The sequence below is a fragment of the Mercenaria mercenaria genome, chromosome 15, assembly GCF_021730395.1.
Source record: "Mercenaria mercenaria strain notata chromosome 15, MADL_Memer_1, whole genome shotgun sequence".
Taxonomy (NCBI): domain Eukaryota; kingdom Metazoa; phylum Mollusca; class Bivalvia; order Venerida; family Veneridae; genus Mercenaria; species Mercenaria mercenaria.
Genome location: NC_069375.1, coordinates 2,592,310 through 2,612,517, shown reverse-complemented (window position 1 = coordinate 2,612,517; position 20,208 = coordinate 2,592,310). Strand labels below are relative to the sequence as shown.

At 35.1% G+C, this 20,208-nt stretch overlaps 1 protein-coding gene across 3 annotated transcripts in view; it reads left to right on the top strand.

The window, feature by feature from the left end:
- LOC128548878 (TNF receptor-associated factor 2-like) overlaps positions 1 to 20,208 on the top strand; it is a 51,099-nt gene that overhangs the window by 14,676 nt on the left and 16,215 nt on the right. For all 3 annotated transcript variants that reach the window (XM_053524402.1, XM_053524400.1, XM_053524401.1), the window contains exons 2-5: positions 682 to 1,013; positions 2,578 to 2,659; positions 2,925 to 3,023; positions 4,942 to 5,019. In XM_053524402.1, coding sequence (XP_053380377.1) covers positions 835 to 1,013; positions 2,578 to 2,659; positions 2,925 to 3,023; positions 4,942 to 5,019 — 438 coding nt within the window. In that variant the 5' untranslated portion in view covers positions 682 to 834. The remainder of the gene's footprint in view (positions 1 to 681; positions 1,014 to 2,577; positions 2,660 to 2,924; positions 3,024 to 4,941; positions 5,020 to 20,208) is intronic.

Below are 20,208 nucleotides of genomic sequence, written 5' to 3'. Positions count from 1 at the left end.
TTGACAAGTTTACAAATTTGCATATTAATGAAATTACTTCCCTTTATGCATTCAGTAACGATATTCAGTAATCGTTACATTACTTTTCCCTCCGAGAAATCTCGTCCCGAGATTTGGCCTAGGAAATGCATGGGTAAGGCAACTCCAGTCTGGCAGTTGACTTCATCCCACCGCTGCCACCATTTGTAACGTTTTAGTGCCACACAAATTCTATCGGTGAAAAGCTAACTCATCACCAAAGGTGATTTATTGCGCTTATATACTGTCATTTTACTCCAATGACAATTGACAGGTTTACAAATTTGCATATTAATGAAATTACTTCCCTTTATGCATTCAGTAATCGTTACATTATCTCCCTTTTGCCTTGCCTATCTTGATAGGTTGGAAATAAATTAATGCTGAAGCCACAAGCAGTTGTAAAGCTCCTTTTGAATCAGATTGTTGAAATATCCAGTTATGTATCCAAATGAAATGTAAATATTGAGATAATCTTTAATTCTAAAGGGGGATAATTTACAAGACTTTTAAATGAAATAATACAATTCAAATAGGGATACAACTAGAAATAATATTTTGTTTCTATGACTGAAGCTTGAATAATAATAAATCCACACAAAGTAAAATTTTACCACCTATAAATCTCTAATTCTTTGTGACATTTCAATTTTCTCCTTACAGAAAGTTCCAGTGTCTGGCAGTGGTTGTGTATCTTTTCAAGAAAGTTATTTAATATCTACACCTGATTTTGGATGCTGATCAGACTATGTATTTATAAAAAAACAAGCTGATTTAAATTGTGTGTATGAGATACTTGTACTTTAGTGAATTAGAATGGCTGCTTCAAACCAGGCAGTATATTTGATGGAAGGAGGCTATCCAAAAGAAATCTTCAGAAATGGGACTTTTGACTTAAAATACCTTTGTAATTTTTGCAATGCTATTTTGCGAGAACCAGTGCAATCATTTTGTGGCCACAGATTTTGCAAATCATGTATGGAAGCTAATATAAGGTAAATTGTTTAAGGCATATGAGCAGTCATGTTTTTAGCTCACCTGAGCATTGTTGCTCAGGTGAGTTATTGTGATCGCTTGATGTCAGGCGTCTGTTGTTGTCAACATTATCTTAATCATTTTAATGGAATCTAGGCTAAGTTTAAAAATGGGTCATCTGTTTTGTTATTCACAGTTTGATCTCAGTCTTTAATTAGTATCAGTCAGTGTATCCTGGTAAAATGATACGAGTAAAACGAAAAAGAAACTGGCCTTAAGTTATGAATGAACACTCGTCGGAAGTCTGAAATAGGATTGAACACAAGTCAGAAGTCTGAAATAGATCAATATAAATATTCTGGCTGCCCCTCTGATCAGCGGTCACCCCGCTTGCGCGGCCAAATTGTCTGTTTCCCCTGGCTGGCTGCTTAAGAGGTGTTTAGACTGTATATCAAAAATATAGAATTGACTGATTACACAGAAAAAGAGTGTAAAAAATGTAAAACAAAGAGATTAATACAGAGTACAATTTTCTGCCTTTGTAAGTACTTGGGGGCTATTGTATTGAAACTTCACACATGTCTTGCAGTCATTGCATATTGGGCCAGGTCCAATAATTCTGACTATATTTTAACAGAATTTTACCCCTTGTCTACTTAGTTCCTACTGAGGTTTTGCATGCAACTTAAAATTAAAGTATTAGGGACTATTGGATCGAGACTGCAAAGCTTATAATGTTAAGGGTCAGTGTATAAGATCACATATCTTGGGCTTGTATTTAACAGAACTATGCCCCTTTTGTACTTCATATGTAAATACTGCATGGAACTTTTGCCATTGTAAATACTTGTAAATTACAACAGGTTTTATCATTTTGACCCTTACTGTTACACAGTTGTAACAGTACTATTATAAAAGCATTTGAATAGTAGACAGCTCTTGTTATTATCTCCTTGTGTAGCAGTATGCATTTGAGCACTTGATGTACTTTAAGACTATGCTTTGTTTCTACAGTGTAAGATAGTAATTTAGCTGTGCTTTTAATTTAAATTATAAGGAAAAACGATTGACTTAATAAATATGTTAGAAAGAATAAGTGGTACAGAATATCACAGGTCTTTACACCAGAAAGGTAAATACAAGGTGCTGTAAAGTCGGTTTTAAAGAAGCTTTTAATCTAACCTTCATCAGGTTGTCACTACAAAATGATGTTGATAGTTACCAGTCTATGAAAATAGAGAGTAGATGCTTCTCAAAGATTTGACTTTAGCAGCACCAGTGATTTGCAGTAGATAAATAATATACATTAGTGGAAAAATAGCGGACATTCTGAAATAGATTTTATAACGGTGAACTGTATTTTGAGATAGCCTTAATACAGACCCTGAAATTCATTAACTTGTACATACATTACATTAGAATGAAAGTTCTACATTTTATAATAGTTATATTCAATATAATTATTGAAGTAAGTATACATGTTTAAGTTACCAGATAAATTAATATATAGTTCTTGTCAGTGAATGACATGTTAGAATTTTAAATTTATAACATGTTTATACTTTATGAAATTTGTGTTTTAAGTTCTGGTGAACAGATAAAATGTACTCAGTGTGAAAAAGAGGATGTTGAATCAGGAGATGCAAGTATTATCTCGCCAGATCAGGTAGATTAATTTTTAATTCCTTGTTTAATGTGCGGCCAAGAATTCTTTGATATTTCTTCATATGAAAAAGAAAATTGCATATTGTATTACGGATAAAAGTAACACCATATTTACTTTCCTATCAATAGAAGAGCAACATAATTATATAAATATTCCCCAGTGAATAAATAATTTCTAGCAAAATTTTGTCCTTTTGGTTGTTTCTATTTCATAGGTAAAACCTTAGATTTGCCTGAAATATAATTGTCTTTGAACCTTTTTACAGATATTTCCAGACAATGCTATCAAGAGAGAGATGTCAAAGCTTAAGGTTGATTGTGCAAATGCTAATTGCAAATGGAGTGGGAGTTTCAGACAGTATGAGGTATTGTTTCAATTATTCTCATACCTATCTGCATTTCAATATTGATAAGCTTTGAATTTGACTTTTGAAATACTTCTAAAAGAAAGGTTTCTTTATTTTAAACATGTTCAAGTGATTTTACTCTTCTTGTATTTAAAAAGAACCTCTGATTGCAGGAATAACCGACAGCTTTGATCATGCCAGTGATAGATATACCTATTACCTGTCTGTCACAGAAAAAAGTATGGTCCTGCATGAGCTCAGTGTGAAATAGTGAGACTCTACTTTAGGCCTGGAATGAATTCCTTGTAAAAATGACTCTTTATTTAGCTTGACCAAGTCAGTGTAATTAAGAACTAGCAAAAGCAGTAGAACAGAAGTGTGCATTAAAGATTAGGGCTGGGTACCGCCTTGAAAAAAATACCACGGTATACCACGGTTTTTTCCTAATTACCGCAGTATATACCATGGTATACCACCATATTTATCGAAAGACTTACAGCTATGGTAGTGGTCATAAAAATATGGAAAAACTCGCAGAAATACTTTATTTATTATGAGCAACAACAAAGACTAGTTACTTGACTAGAATTAAAGAAAAAAAAAAAATCTGGAATATTTACTTGACTAATGACTAGTTAGATTAATGACCCTTCGTATTTTTTACTAGCGTGTATTCGTCGGAAGACGCCATATTGTCTCTAGGGAAGCACTGGGTCACATGTATATAGGTTGCGCTTGTTTGAAGTTCGATTCGTGCACCCATTTGATAAACCAGTAACGTTTATGAAGGCTTCATCAGATTGTTTTCAAGCAAAAAATAATCAATTTAGACTCAACATTTCCATACTATTTATTTCTTTTTTAATACATGCAAATACATACTGGGATATTTTAAACTATCATCATTTAAACAAGAAGCCGGGACTCGCCGAATTTACCAGACTCAAACTAAAAGCAAGTGCGCCCATGACGTCATTCATCTATACAGAATAATCTGGAGGTTTTCGAAGGTTTTGATTGGGGATCACGCGGTCGGTCATACATGTTCAATTGCACCATTGGGTGGTTATTTTTGGAAACTAATAATAGTAGCATGAGAATTCCAGAGATATAAATAGGAAAATCATGCATGGTGTCAATTGCTGTTACGGAAGGCTACATAGACAATGTAAATCAAAAATAAACAGAAGCAAGGATAATGTTGATAAAATACCGGTATTCCCCGATGGTACCACGGTATCGTACCACAGGAAGATGATACCACGGTTACCGGTAATACCGCGCACCTCTATTAAAGATCACAAAAAAATCCTCTGTATTATACTAAGCCTGTAATTGTCCTGCTATGTTTCATCAATGTTATCTTCATAAAGGACTTTGTTTGTTAAAAAAAAATGTTTTGGTATGGTAGTGGATCTATTCTCGGTCTAAGTCTGCAATATTTGTATAAAAGAAGCAATTTATGCTATGACTGAAGGATGTTGAAATCGTACACTTTGAATACTTATTCACACAGTTGTCATTGCAGGTCCGGTTCCTTAATTACACAACATTATGCTTAAATGACCCAGATATTGGAAATGATATATTCACTTGCCATACTTTTGTTGGATAAATTACAATGAAGGTTGGAACATTTCAAAGAGAAAATTGTACGGTTACAAAAGCATGTCAAAATTGAAAGTTGTCATTACAGATAATTATGATAGACTATTCTTGTAATTTGATTTGTATATATGTATTAACAGACATTATTTATTAAAGCTAACTATGTACCTTATATGTACAATTCAGTTTTAACAAGTTTTGATGCTTGACATTGAAAAACTTCCAGTCTGTTCCCGCTCAATGATCATTGTAGACAGTTTGAACTTTGATTTTTAATATCTCTGATTTGATTAAAGTTTGTATTAACTGGTATTTTCCTCAATTTCAGGAGCATTATCATTTTTGTGAATTCAAAAAGGTGCAATGCCCAAGTTGCGGACTGAGCATTCTTCAGAAAGATATGGGGGTATGTCTGATTTTTGATACTTAAAATTGTTCTCTTGTAAGATAAGTGTTTTAAACCAAAACACAATAAAGTTATCAAAAGTTAAATGGGAAACTGGAGTGTACAAGCCACAGGGAGGCTTTAAAATTCTATAATTTTATGAATGCTTCATATCCGGGATCCCTTTTCAAAACAGTAATATGATTTTTTAGCTCACCATAGCAGGAAGTGCTCAAGGTGAGCTATTGTGACCGTTCTTTGTCCAGCGTCTGGTGTCTGTCATCCATCAACATTTGCCTTATTAATGCTAGAGGCCACAAATGAAAATCTTGTTAACACTTTAGAGTCCACAGTTTAAGTTTGAAACTCATGAGAATTGATCAGAATGTTTGTCTTGATGACCTCTAGGTCTCTTTGAATCTGGGTCATGCAGGGTCAAAAACTACGTCGCCTGGTCAGATCAAAGGAAAATCTTTTTGAAACTTGGAATGTTTGTATAGATGATCTCTAGGTCTGGTGGAGTCAAAACTAGGTCAGTAGGCCAGATCAAAGGAAAATCTTGTTGACACTCCAGAAACCACTGTTTAAAACTCATGAGAATTGGTCAGAATATTTGTCTTGATGAGCTCCAGGTTAAGTTTGAATCAGGGTCATGTGAAGTCAGATACTAGGTCACTTGGTCAAATCAGAGGAAAAACTTGTTAACAATCTAGAGGCCACAGTTGTGGCCCAATACTTATGAAACTTGGTCAGAATGTTTGTCTTGATGATCTGTAAGTCGGGTTTCAATATGGGTCATGTGAAATGAAAAACTAGGTCAGTATGCGAGATTAACTGGTGAGCTATATAGGGCCATGATGGCCCTCTTATTTCTGAAAATTGAGTCATTTGAACAATGTGATTTTTTCCAAATCTTTTCTAAATTTTTTCGCAGGTGACTTTTAGAAAAATGTTAATACCTATTAGCAGAAAATTTTAATTTGGATTTTTTCCTGGGAGATGTGGCCATTGAACAAACAATACACTCACTGCCTGTAAACAAGGTATTGCTATTGAGCAGTTGATAGAATGCAATAACATTATTATTCAATGAAAATGTAATAGCAGCATGCACATTCCTGAATTACAGGTATCACTATGTCACTCTCCATTATAAGTAATAAACATGTACGGTATAGAGATTTCATTGGCAAATTTAATTACACATGAGGCCAGAGTTCATTGATTTTTCATTACTCAGACCCACCAACAATTCTTTCTGTCCTTTTCAAAAAAAAAAAATGAAATTTTAAAAACTTTGAAAAAATGTAGATAAAAATGAGTATATATATATATATATATTGATATGAATGGATTGTAGTTATGTAACAATCATCAACAGAAAATAACAAAAGTTGAAGAAGGATTTTGATGAATTCATATTGAATTTTAGAGATTAAATCTTTTGCATCACTAATTATGCCCTCCTTCGAAGAAGGGGGGTAAATTGTTTTATATTGTTTTGCAGATATCGGTCCATCGGTCAATTGGTCAGTCAGTCCTAAGACCAATCAGTTTCTGAATGATAGTTCAAGAATGCTTGGTTCTAAGCAGATACCCCTATAGATTTTGAGGTCAATAGGTGATAAGTCAAGGTCACAGTTACCCAGAACAGTTAAACCGTTTCCGGACAATTCCTTAAGAACGCTTGGGCCTAGGATCACGGAACTTAATAGGGAGGTTGATCTTGACCAGCAGATGACCACTATTGATTTTGAGGTCAGTAGGTCAAAGGTCAAGTTCACAGTGACCCTGAACAGTTAAACCGTTTCCGGACAATTAGTTGAGAATGCTTGGGTCTAGGATCATGGAACTTAATTAATAGGGAGGTTGATCTTGACCAGCAGATGACCTCTATTGATTTTGATGTCAGAAGGTCAAAGTCTCATTGACCCAGAACTGTAGAACGTTTTTGCCAAATAGCTAGAGAAAGCTTTGGCTTAAGATCACATTTGATATGGAGGTCAATTATGACTATTATTTGACCCATAATTATGAAATAGAAAAAAAAGTGGAAATTTCACAGTTGAGTTCAAAGTCAAATGTCTAATGCACAGTGACCAGATAATATCTTTTTGCAGTTACTGTATGCATCATGAGCACTATTTAGGTTACAGTAAGTATCGAGAAGCAATTAACTGAACAAATGACATGCAACTTCACCACTGAGATCAAACTCGCAATATTACCATTGGCCTCACTGAGATGGCTCACATGCTGATATTGTTTTTAATTTAAACTTAAAATTAAACTTTCTTACAAACTAAGAAAGGGTTCATGATTCATGAAAAAGAATTCTGTTTTCCACACTCTGATTCTCAAAAAGAAGAACTTGTTTCATACAGATAGATCATTTTATGTAACTTGCATCTTAGTATTAATACTGGTACAAGTTTCAAATGGTATGCTTTTAAGTGTCACATACATGGGCTTACATTTATTTTTCCCTCAAAGTCATTTTTGTTTACTTTCACCAACGATAATTCAGCACAGGTGATTTGATTTTAGTAATACGAGGGCTCTTCAAAAATAACATCGACTATTATCTAGCTTTTAATATATACTTTTATGAAGCAAACCAAAAAATATTCTATCATGATTTGCAATATTTCTACTAACTGCACTGCTAGTTTGATGTGATTATGACCATGAAATCAGGTGCTACCGAGGGCTCTGCTTTTCAGATTATCTTTACTTCACAACAGCGGGTGTTAAGTGCTGTGTGGCGGCCGTAAAAAGTCGCCCCGACTTTATCTCAGTGTTATATTTTCTGGTCCTTCGGGAACATTGATTTCAACTCATTTAGATTTGAAGCTTGAATATTGCTTAAGCCGGTGCTAGTGGGCGTGGGCAGTGTTGCATTTTCCATTACTGCTCATGAACAGGCTCAATCAAACCGAGTCTGCAATTTTCACTGTTTGCATTGTACTCGGGGCTTCTTCAGATTATATTACACTTCCCCGAAAACAGTCACTTACATGGACCCGGCGCACGGCTATCATATTGTCGACTCACGGCCAGCATAATCGCATCAGGCGTTTTAACCAATATTGCATATTTTGCACGTGCAGGGCATGCGCACCAATATGCACTTATTAGTGTCAGAACATTTTTGGCATTACTGACGAAAGTCCTACTAGAAAAACGCATATCATTGTGAAATTGACACAAGAGCAATGCGCCTGGGCTGTCGGAATATTACAATAAAACTCAAAATCGGTCACTTCAAGGAATTGTCCTTGGGTTAAATTTTGCCAAAAGAGCGCGGATGGTAGATAACTCTTGTATATATATATTTCTCTGTCATCGAATTTGCTTGTTCTTATTTTAGATCGCTATATTGAGTAGTTGTGACTGTATTCTATTTATAGAAAAAAATCCCAACATTTCCAAATGATGATTTGTATTCTATAAATAGTAATTGCGCAGCGAGTTTACAGATAAATATCAGGGTTATATGTATACGAAAAACAGTTTCCCTGAACTGCGTGACCTATTAGGGGTCATAATTCTGTTTTCGATAGCCAGTCTTCTTATCAAGTTAAAGAGATCCTAGGCCCAAGCTTTCTTGGGTTATAGTCTTCTGGTCCAGGTAGCTGTAACCACGACCTAATTAATTATTATCTCAAAAAAATAAGTCGTCGTCAAGACTTCAAGATATGTTCAACTTCCGCCAATCCGAGGACTGTAGACCCAAGCATTTCATAGTTTCTGAATTTCATTTAAAATGTTCAAAAGCTACCACTGCAAAAGTTGTACACTTAAATAGAAAAAAGTGGAAACTTAACAGGTCGCTCAACACGACAAAAAAACGAAAATGTTGCAGACTTGGTTTGATTGAGCCTGTTCATGGACGGTAGTGGAAATGCACATGCTACCGTCCACGCCCTCTAGCCCCGGGTTGAGCAGAACTCAACATTTACATATGCTAAAAGTACAAAAAGCAATTTAGAGACATTCGCAGTTGTATTCAAACGGCGGTGAACATGGAACCTTCAATGATACACGCGTTGAGGTGTGTAATTCCATGAAGAACGGCGTTTGGTCCCAGAGAAAATAATGGGTTTGCCCCAAACGAGAAAACAATGGGCAGAACTAAACAAACTGGAATTTTGGAAGGGGATCTTATGTTATGCAGCCTGTGTATCGCAGGAACTGTCAAAAGACAAGAAAAAAAAGCAGGCACCATATCCAAGGGGTGATTATACAATACCCAAGGCTATGAAAGCGGGAGTATTGGAACCACCCAGGCCGAAATTGTCATGTAAAACAGTACTAATAACACGACATAAAAGTCGTGCTGAACGATCTGAGGTAGAATTCTTCACGTGAGGAAGCCATCCAGCTGGCTTACGGAAGGTCGGTGGTTCTACGCAGGTGCCCGCTCGTGATGAAATTATGCACGGAGGGGCACCTGGGGTCTTCCTCCACCATTAAAGCTGGAAAGTCGCCATATGACCTAAAATTGTGTCGGTGCGACGTTAAACCCAACAAAATAAAATAAATAAAGAACGATCTGAGAAGGTCGAAATGTAACAGCCCTGATTGAATGTACCGGGAGACTTTTTACGGCCGCCACACGGCACAAACAACGCTGCTGTGATAATAAAATAGAAAAAGTGGAAACTTCACAGGTTGCTCTACACGACAAAAACGAAAATGTTGCAGGCTCGTTTGATTGCGCCTGTTCATGGACGGTAGTGGAAATACATGCTACCGTCCACGCTAAGTCCGAACTTGGCCCTGGTGAAAGCTGGCATATTTGCATCTAACCATTCAGTTTGCGAGAACCTCACCTGACAAGCTAGTTTGTCAGCTGCCCCGTTCATTTGGGCCCAAGAGAATAGCTTCCAAGAAGCTTTAGAAAAGCTTGGAAGAAAATTCCAGTTGAACGGACGTCGGCTGGAAGTGAAAAATATATCATTTTTTAGCTCACCTGAGCACAAAGTGCTCAAAGGTGAGCTATTATGATCACCCTGTGTCCGTCGTCGTTGTCGACGGCGGCGGCGGCAACAATTTGACACTCTAGAGATCACAATTTCGAGCCACTCTTAATGAAACTTGGTCAGAATGTTACCCTCAATAAAATCTTGGACGAGTTCGATATTGGGTCATCTGGGATCAAAAACTTGGTCACCAGGTCAAATCAAAGGAAAAGCTTAACACTCTACAGATCACAATTTTGGCCCAATCGTAATGAAACTTTGTCAGAATGTTACCCTTAATAAAATCTTGGATGTGTTCTATATTGGGTCATCTGGGATCAAAAACTAGGCCATCAGGTCAAATAAAAGGAAAAGCTTGTTAACACTCTAGAGGTCACAATTTTGACCCAGTCTTAATGAAACTTCGTCAGAATGTTACCTTTAGTAAAATCTTGGATAAGATCGATATTGGGGTATCTGGGGTCAAAAACTAGGCCATCAGGTCAAATCAGAGGAAAAGCTTGTTAACACTCTAGATGTCACAATTTTGACCCAGTCTTAATGAAACTTTGTCAGAATGTTACCCTCAGTAAAATCTTGGACAAGTTCGATATAGGGTCATCTGGGGTTAAAAACTAGGTCACCAGGTCAGATAAAAGAAAAAGCTTGTTAACACTGTAGAGGCCACATTTATGACCGTATCTTCATGAAACTTTGTCAGAATGCTACTCATGGTGATCTGAAGGCCCAGTTTGAATCTGGGTCATGTAGGGTCAAAAACTAGGATAACAGATCAAATCAAAGGAAAAGCTAGTTTACACTCTAGAGGCCACATTTATGATCATATCTTAATGAAACTTGGTCAGAATGTTAATCTTGATGATCTATAGGTAATGATTAAATCTGGGTCAGGTCGGGTCAAAAACTAGGTCATTGGGTCAAATCAAAGGAAACGCTTATTAACATTCTAGAGGCCACATTTATGACTGTATCTTCATGAAACATAGTCAGAATGTTAATATTGACGATCTTTAGGTCAAGTTCGAATCTGGGTCATGTAGGGATAAAAATTCGGTCACAGGGTCAAATCAAAGGAAAACTTGTTAACACTCTAGAGGCCACATTTATGATTGTATCGTCATGAAACTTAGTCAGAATGTTAATTTTAATGATCTTTAGGTTAGGTTGGAATCTGGGTCATACGGAGTCAAAAACTAGGTCACCAGGTCAAATAAAAGGAAAAGCCAGTGAACACTCTAGCGGCCACATTTATGACATATCTTAATGAAACGTAGTCAGAATGTTAATCTTGATGATCCTCAGGTCAAGTTCGAGTCTCGGTCATCAAAAACAAGGTCACTGGGTCAAATCAAAGGAAAAGCTTTTTAACATTTTAGGGGTCAAAAACTAGGTCACCAGGTCAAATCAAAGGAAAAGTTAGTTAACACTTGAGAGGCTACATTTATGACCATATCTTAATATTAATGAAACTATCTTGATGATCTTTAGGTCAATAGGTCAGGTGAGCGATACAGGGCCTTCATTACCCTCTTGTTTCTTTTTATTAGCTCACCTGTCACGTAGTGACAGGATCTTTTGTTATCGCCGTTCGTCAGTATGTCCGTCCACAATTTCTTGTCTGTACGATAGTGGTTTCATTTATGATTTTATTTTTACCAAACTTGCACTCAACTGATCTTGGTTCCTTTCTTAAACTGGCCATATCCCATTATGGGTTCCAGAGTTATGGTCCCTGAAAGGGTCAGAATTAGCTATTTTGACCTTGTCTACACAACAGCAGCTTTATTTATGACTTGATTTTTACCAAGCTTGCACACAACTTGTATTACCATAAGATCTTGGTTCCTTTCTTGAACTGACATATCCCAATATGGGTTCCACAGTTATGGCACTTGAAAGGGCAAAAAGTAGCTATTTTGACCTTGTCTGCACAACAGCTGCTTTATTTATGATTTGATGTTTACCAAACTTGCACACAAGTTGTATCACCATAAGATCTTGGTTCCTTTTCTTGAACTGGCCAGATTCTATTATGAGTTTCAGAGGGTCAGAATTAGTTATTTTGACCTTGTCTGCACAATAGCAGCTTCATTTATTTTTGAATTTAATTAAACTTGCACAAAACTTGTGTTACCATAAGATCGCGGTTCCTTTCTTGAACCGGCCATATCCCATAATGGGTTATGGCGCCTGAAAGGGCCAAAACTATCTATTTTGACATTGTCTGCACAATAGCAGCTTTATTTGTGATTCGATTTTAACCAAACTTGCACACAACTTGTATCACCATAAAATCTCGATTCCTTTTTATACGCCCTAAGGGTAGTGTTATGTTATTGCAATTTCCCTTTCGCTATGTAACTCTTGATCCACTTGAAGGATTTTAAAAAAAACGGACACAAATATTCGCCTCATCGAAACGATGAGCAGAGCACATGTTTCGGATAGCTCACTTTAAGGTCAAGGTCATAAGAATTTGTTTTGTGTGTATATTTCTCTGCATTTGTGTTGCATTGCAGTGCTCTTGTTTTTATTTGGGAGATCCTTCTTTCGTTCACTTACAATAATTTTTAGCCAGTTAAAGAATGAATTTATTTAATTTAACGAAAAATATTTTTACATGATTCAATGCATATGCATATCGTTGAATACTGCATACAAACAATAGTAAATATATCTATATGTTTTTTTTATTAATAACAGAACCGTATTACACTGTATTTTTTATTCTAAACGAACAGTTATTTTCGTCTTAGAGGATTTCAAAACTTGGGCGCATTAGGCCATATTAGACTTGCTTACTGTAGTTTGCACTAGAATGTAAATCCTAACGCCGTAGAATTAGCAGATTAGTCTAAATCCTAGTTTAAAAGCCAACATTATCAAGACCTCTACAATCAAACTAAATTTTGTTATGCAAGCCTCGATTATATGTCCCTTTAAGGTATTGGACCCCTAACAGTAATGTTTTAGAAATGGCATTTGCTTGGTATATTCTTAAAGTTGACCATGTTTCACACTGTGTTGCAAATTTTGAACAACTTTCACCGTGCCGTTTTTTGTAAATTTTGTATAATATATGGTATTTCCTCACGCTCAAGAAGAGACAAAATTCAATGTGATGGCCGCTATCTAAAACGCTTGCAGAGAATTCATTACAACATTAATTTTGATAAAAGAAACATCAAACTATTGTTAAACAATTATAAAACACAAAATAAAACTTTAAAAATCATTTTTGTCTAGGGTACCTCAAGTAAACAGATTTAATGAGACAGAATTCTAACTCCAACATTGAAAAATTAAGGTCGAAGCCGGTGGGTCTGTTTTGAATTTTGCTTACTTCATTCAAAAATAACCTTGGGGCAATAGTAAAACCTACCTGCATTTCTTTCATAACATGTAATCTAACAAATGAAGGCAAAATAGAGAACTTTTACCGCACGTAACTCAGTATTTTTAAAGATGTCTAACTCTACCCCTCCTGATTCAGAGGTAAATTCACATTAAACAGTAAAAAATCGCTTATAAAAATGAGGATTTTTCCACTTTTGTACAATACATCCATAATAAGTCTTGAAAGAAGTAAAAACTTACTAGAAAAAAGGAAAATATGGAGAAAAAAAATTTGGTCCCAGTGGGGTTTGAACCTATGCCCCCCTGAAAATTGCAGTCAAAGTAGGTTTACTGTAGGAATTGAATACTCTTCAAAAAGGAGATACTCTATTACGGGTCCAATACCTTAACTGAAATCTTTCGACAGAAATTGTCGAATCTGTTCAGTTAAAACAAAGTAACTGTTGAACTAATATGAATTAAGGCACCGCCTAGCATTGGGGATTTATCTTTTATATATCCGCTTAGAAAGAAATATTCAACGCTCAAGAAAGTGAAACTTTGCTCTAAACTGTAGTTTACATTTAGTGTCATCATACCTCTTACAGCGAATATCATACTTTGCAAAATTTACGGAAGCCACGCCGGTGACGTCATTCAGCGTTCTCGCACTAGCTTTTACATACTGAGAAATTTTCCTCACTTATCAGGGGAAGGAAGAATGCAAATACTACGATTAAGTCAGTTTCGCTGTTAGCGTTTTCTCCCCTTAGCGCTTTGATAACTCTTATCTCAAACAGTGATCTAGTAACAAGACATCATCTCTTACATGCTTGACTGTCTATATACATTAAATTTATATAAATGAATAGCATTCTTTATTCGGAATGTGAATGTTGTGACTGATGTTTTTCTTTAAACAAAATATTTTAGCAATTTATTTTCTGTGCTTTGCGCGAAACAATGGATACTTTTTCGCTCCTAATACGCAAGTGTTTCATTAGAAATGTATTCCTTTTATAGATTTATAGATTTCTGATCTGAAATTTTAATCCAACAAAACTATTTAAACTGTACGAGAGGAAAACATTTCTATACAAGATAGTGATATGTTTTGTGATAGTATTTATTATCAGATCAGAAATCAGATTTTTTTTTAATAATTGATGTATTCTTCAGACTGAATGACAAGCGGATAGATCTATCAAGTTTACCAAATCTATTTAATAATTTCATTGCACATCTTTTAATAATATCATGTATTGGTATTCAAACAAATCAAAGTATACATGTGTATGATGCATGGATGAATGGCTATACCCTGTTTTAAATGTACGCATGCAGCTATGATAAAACATAGAGTACTTATGAACTTTGATAACATTATATACAATATCTGCACATCTGGTTATAATATATCATCTCCAACACCATTCCTCTTATTTTCAGAGTCCTTATCTTTGCACCATCTTAACACACACTTATCAATAAGCATCAGTGGCTTTGCGGAGTAACTTTTGTAGTGATTTCTAGTGATTTCAGTCTTCTTTTAAGTTCTTTCGTGGTCATTTCACTGTCGGGTTTTTCATTTTCTTTTTCAAATTGCTTTAAAACTTAATTACTGACAAACTTTATGTTATGGACACATATTAGAATTTGCTGTTTTTAATGCTTTTTACGATGAAATATAAAATATAATTCCTTGTGCTTGTATTTGTATCGATAATTATATTATTTTATAAATATTTGCCCGGTCCTGAAGATTTTAAACGACATTTTGTAGAACGGTTTTAAGTACGTAGAAGAATGGTCACCATAGTAGAGTTTTTCGTTGATAAATCATGATAAGTTGACACGTTTTCCGTCTTTTACAGAAAAAAAAATATATATATATAAAAAAATGTCAGACAGATGACTCGAACACACTACCCTGCGTTAGTGGCAAAACGCTTTGTCCGCATGATACATGATGGTATATAATTAGCATTTCAATAGTTATATCGTTGTTTAGGTTCGGACACCGAACATTTATTTACGAAAACATGCGGAATATTCGTGAGTGCCAGGTCAATACTTACGGACAATACGTAATTATATTATATAGTTTAATTTGAGAATTATTTTCTTTCCTTGTTTCTTATTATTTTTAATAAAGGGTAAAACATGAAAAAAATAATAAAACCTAAAATGTTGGCCCAAATGAACACAGGTGGTAATTATTAGTTGTCGATTCTCCATTCATTATGAAACACATGTGCATCTGTCCACTGTTAATTACATCTAATTAAGAGATAAACATCTTTTTGGCGTAAAACGGCACGCACTAGAAAACTGCTATCATTTTTGTAATCTCATATTAATTCTTTGAAAGGCATTTAAGTTTAGTACTACATTGTCAAAAATTATAGCCATTTAGATTTCGAAAAATGTAGGAACATTTCAACTCTTTCTTTGTGAGATTTTTTTACAATTGGTTATTCCATTTAATTATTGGAACATTTTACAAGGTGCGTATAAAAAAAACCTACAAATCATAGCCAATATTTTGTCAATTTTCTTTTAATTCTATTTCACTGATACAATCTGCTACTTTGACATAAATCACGCATTTAAATTCAAATACTTTTGTCATGCATCGGCACGTGTCACGATGTTATACATTTCATTCATACATGCCGTGATTCGGATGGCAACGTACGTGTCCCTTTAGAATATAATTAACATAATTTAATTTCTGCGTACACTGATTTAAGGCATATGACCATAAAATTTATAATGCCAATATTTTGTCATTACAATACGCTCTCCCGTGCCACGATGATATACATGTATACAAGAAACAGGATGCTACCTGACCAAAATGACACTTTAAATTTAAATTTAATAAATAAATTAATTAAATAAAGTTTAGATAAACTAATTCACTGAAACACCCAGTCATTTTGTCAAAATAAGTCATAATAAATATATTGTATTATTATTTTGGTTATTACTGTAATGCAACTACAGAACTGCTTTCACTTTTATTTTCGAATTTTTAAAAAAGATATCTCAGTATTTTCAAAGAAAAATGCCACGAAAATTTAAAAGAACATTTGTCATAGGGAACGCACCTAAAAATCATGCTAAACTCTGTTAAATAATATACAAATCATGTATTCCTATTCCGATACGGCTCTATCTTATCGTAAAACTTAGCAAGTTTTTGTCAATGTACAGAAAGCGTTGAAACTCTGTTTTTAAACTGATTTAGAAGCAAGAAAGAAATAACTTATTTTATAATAAAATATATGTCTAGAATGTGCATGGCGGGAACTTTCCAAATATATCAGGGATGGAAATTTAACTTTAATATTTCAGTCAAAATAATCAGTAAAAACAGGGTTATCGTGTAATTCTGCCAAATATATATAGGGAGTATATTGAATTTGAGAGACTTTTTTTTCAAACGAATTTAGAAGCAACCAAATATTTACTTATTTTGAAGAAAAATATACCATCGTAAAGGTATTGAATTGTTTTTTAAGGAAATATCAGGGATGGTAAAATAGAATAAATAGAAATGTGTAATTTATGACATTTTCTATGGTAAATGTATCATTTTCCTATATAAATCAATGTAAGTTTAGGAATAGGATTGATCAGTTGCGCTGTCCGGTGTCTTATCAGAATATGTGCCGTAGATGTACTGATAAGATCGCCAAAGAGGAGAATTGTTCAACATGAGAATTTTGTTTTGTTTGTTTGCACTCCACGCAGAAACTTGACGGTCTTTACACTTCCTTACTGTTTTAAAAGTGTTTTTCAGTTGCATGTTCAGTTTTCATTACGAAAAAGAAGTAAAATAATCATGTTAGCGCGGTTTACGAGTTTCTTTGACTGATTCGGGGTGCTCGGATGTTCATAAAGACAACCAGTCAGCGGATTTTACATAAACCGGAACCGGAAAACATCGAAAAAATTGCCTCAGTATATGCAAACAGCAAAGACGAATATCTATATACGGACGTTACCGTCTCGGGGATTTTCATCCCCGGCGCTTCGCGCCGGTGATAAATCCCCTATTAACATTGTCTCCCTTATCCAGCAAGAAGTAACTAGACTTTTTATTAAAAATACTTTTAAAGCTTTCAAAAATGCAACCACTTTTGGCCTAAATCGGCAAAATTCAATCCTGAAACTGTAGCATATTTCGAACGACACATATTCGGATTAATCAATATACAGTATCAGAGACGGTAGGAATTGCAGTTATTCGATTAAATTACTTTTACTCATCAGTTGATCTGCATATTCAACTAACACATAAAACACAGTCTTACTGGTGATTAAAAGATGAATTGAGTTTGATACTGCATGGATTAAAGGGAAAGGTAATGTTCTTATCATTTAAAGAAGTGAAAGAACTTTCAAAATGAGAAAGTTGTGATGATTTGAATATTGTATCAATAGGACGGCCATTTTGTTTCCAGTTGGCAACAAAAAATGGCGAATTTATTTAATTTTGAGATATATATTTGAACTATATTTACTTATTTCTGTAAGATAATTTCTGTAATTTTTCCAGCTATAATGAAAGAAACTGGTTCAACAAATTTTAGTGAGTTATGGCCCTTCGTTTATTTTCATAACTTACATAGATTTATATAGAGAAAAACTTTGAAAATCTTCTTGTCCAAAACCCAGAGCCTAGGGCTTTGATATTTGTAGCATCATCTAGTGTCCTCTATTAAGATAATACAAATTATTTCCCTTGGGTCAGATATGGGGTCACATGGTTTATATAGACTTATATAGGGAAAAACATTGAAAAACTTCTTGTCCTAAACCACAGGGTCTATGGCTTTGATATTTTGAATGTGACATCATCTAGTGGTCTTCGACTAAGATTGTTTAAATTATTCCCCTAGGGTCAAATATGGCTCCGCCCTTGGGGTCACATGGTTTACATAGACTTATATAGGGAAAAACTTCTTGTCCAAACCACAAACAAAGCCTTCTTGTAAATAACCTACAACATCAAATTTTGTCTACATGTATAGTTTTGAGTGGCAAGATGAACGTTGACATGAGTTGAACTTGATTTTGACCTGTTGACCTACTTCCACATTTCTGTTGCTACAGCCCTCAGATTTGGACCACATGCATAGTTTTGTGCACAGAAAAAACTTTGACCGTGCCATGGACCTAGTGACCTTCTTTCACATTTCTGAAGCTAAAGGCTTCGAATTTGGACCAGATGCGTGGTTTTTTGTACAGAAATGAACTTTGACCTTGAGATTGACCTAGTAACCAATTTTCACATTTCTGAAGCTAAAGGCTTCAAATTTGGACGACATGCATATTTTTGGTGTTCTTAATTGAAATTTGACATAGATTTTTACCCAGTACCTACTTTCACATTTCTCAAGTTACAGCCTCCAGATTTGAAGCACATGCATAGTTTTGTATAACGAAATAAACTTTGACCTTGAAATTTATCTAATGACCTACTTTCACATTTCTCAAGCTACAGCTTTCAAATTTGGACCACATGTATGGACCACATGCACAGTGTTGTGTACCGAAATTAAATTTGACATTGATTTTGACCTTGAGCTAGTCCTGAAATTTGGAACATTCAAAAATGTCTCAATGGTGGGCGCTAAAATCACTCTGTGATGATGTGGTTTTTAAGCGTTATGAAAGGCTTGAGAATGGCTTTCATGTTAAATTAACTTATTGTTAAGTATTCCTTGCCCTTTAAATAGATCAACTGTGTCCTCACAAAACTGCTACCGGTATATTCTGATAAAAAGCTAATTACAGTAAGAAAATTTCATAAAATATAAAATACTTTTTTTTTGTCTCCAACTTCAGATATAGTCGCGTAGATATAGAATATAATTATTGCTCGGATTCATGGGATTTGTCATTGTAGGAAACCATGGTAGCCATCTCCTTTGCAGACTGAAATACTGTTGAAAAACAGCGTATACTCCCCCCCCCCCCCCCCCAAAAAAAAAAAACCCAAAAAAAAACCCATCTCTTATGCGAAAATGATGCCGTGTATTGACCTCTGTCAAGATCTTTTCAGGGGTTGTCAGGGGCCCCGTAGCCGAGTGGTTAAAGTCGTTGACTTCAAATCACTTGCCCCTCGTCGATGTGGGTTCGAGCCTTACTCGGGGCTTTGAATTCTTCATGTGAGGAAGTCATCCAGCTGGCTTAGGGAATGTCGGTGGTTCTACCCAGGTGTTAGTGATGAAATAATCATGGAGGGGCACCTGGGGGTCTTCCACCTCCAAACAAGCTGAAAGTCCCCACATAACATATAACTGTGTCGGTGCGACATTAAATCCAACAAAATTAAAAAAAATCAGAGGTTGTCAAAGCTAAAAATAGAAAAGAAACCTTTAAACAACCTCTCTAGAACCATTTGATGGTTTTTCATCCAACTTCAACCATTGTCCTTGTATGGATTTTCCCCCTTTTTCTACTTAGTGGAAAAGACCTCTGTTGCTGAGTGGTTAAAAACGCTTTCTTCACATCACTTGCCCTTTACCGCTTTGGATTTGAAATCTCACCTTGTGTGTAAAATACTTCATGTGAAGAAGTTGGAAAGTCGCCATATTACCATTAATTGTGTGACGTTAAAAACATCGCCCATTCCCTGCAAAGATTCTTACGAGTTGTATGATGGATCTTCACCAAACTTGGGCTGTGGCATCCTTGCATTAAACTTTGTGAAACTTGCTCAAATGCTTAAACTTCATCTATCTTGGGGCTGCCAGAGATAAAATGGGCGGAAAACGTTGAGCAGCCAAATGAAGGACTTACTGTCGTAACGGCTCTCTTTGTTTACTTCGGCTTCCTGTGATAAAAAATCACCAAATTGATTGATTCTTTTTGT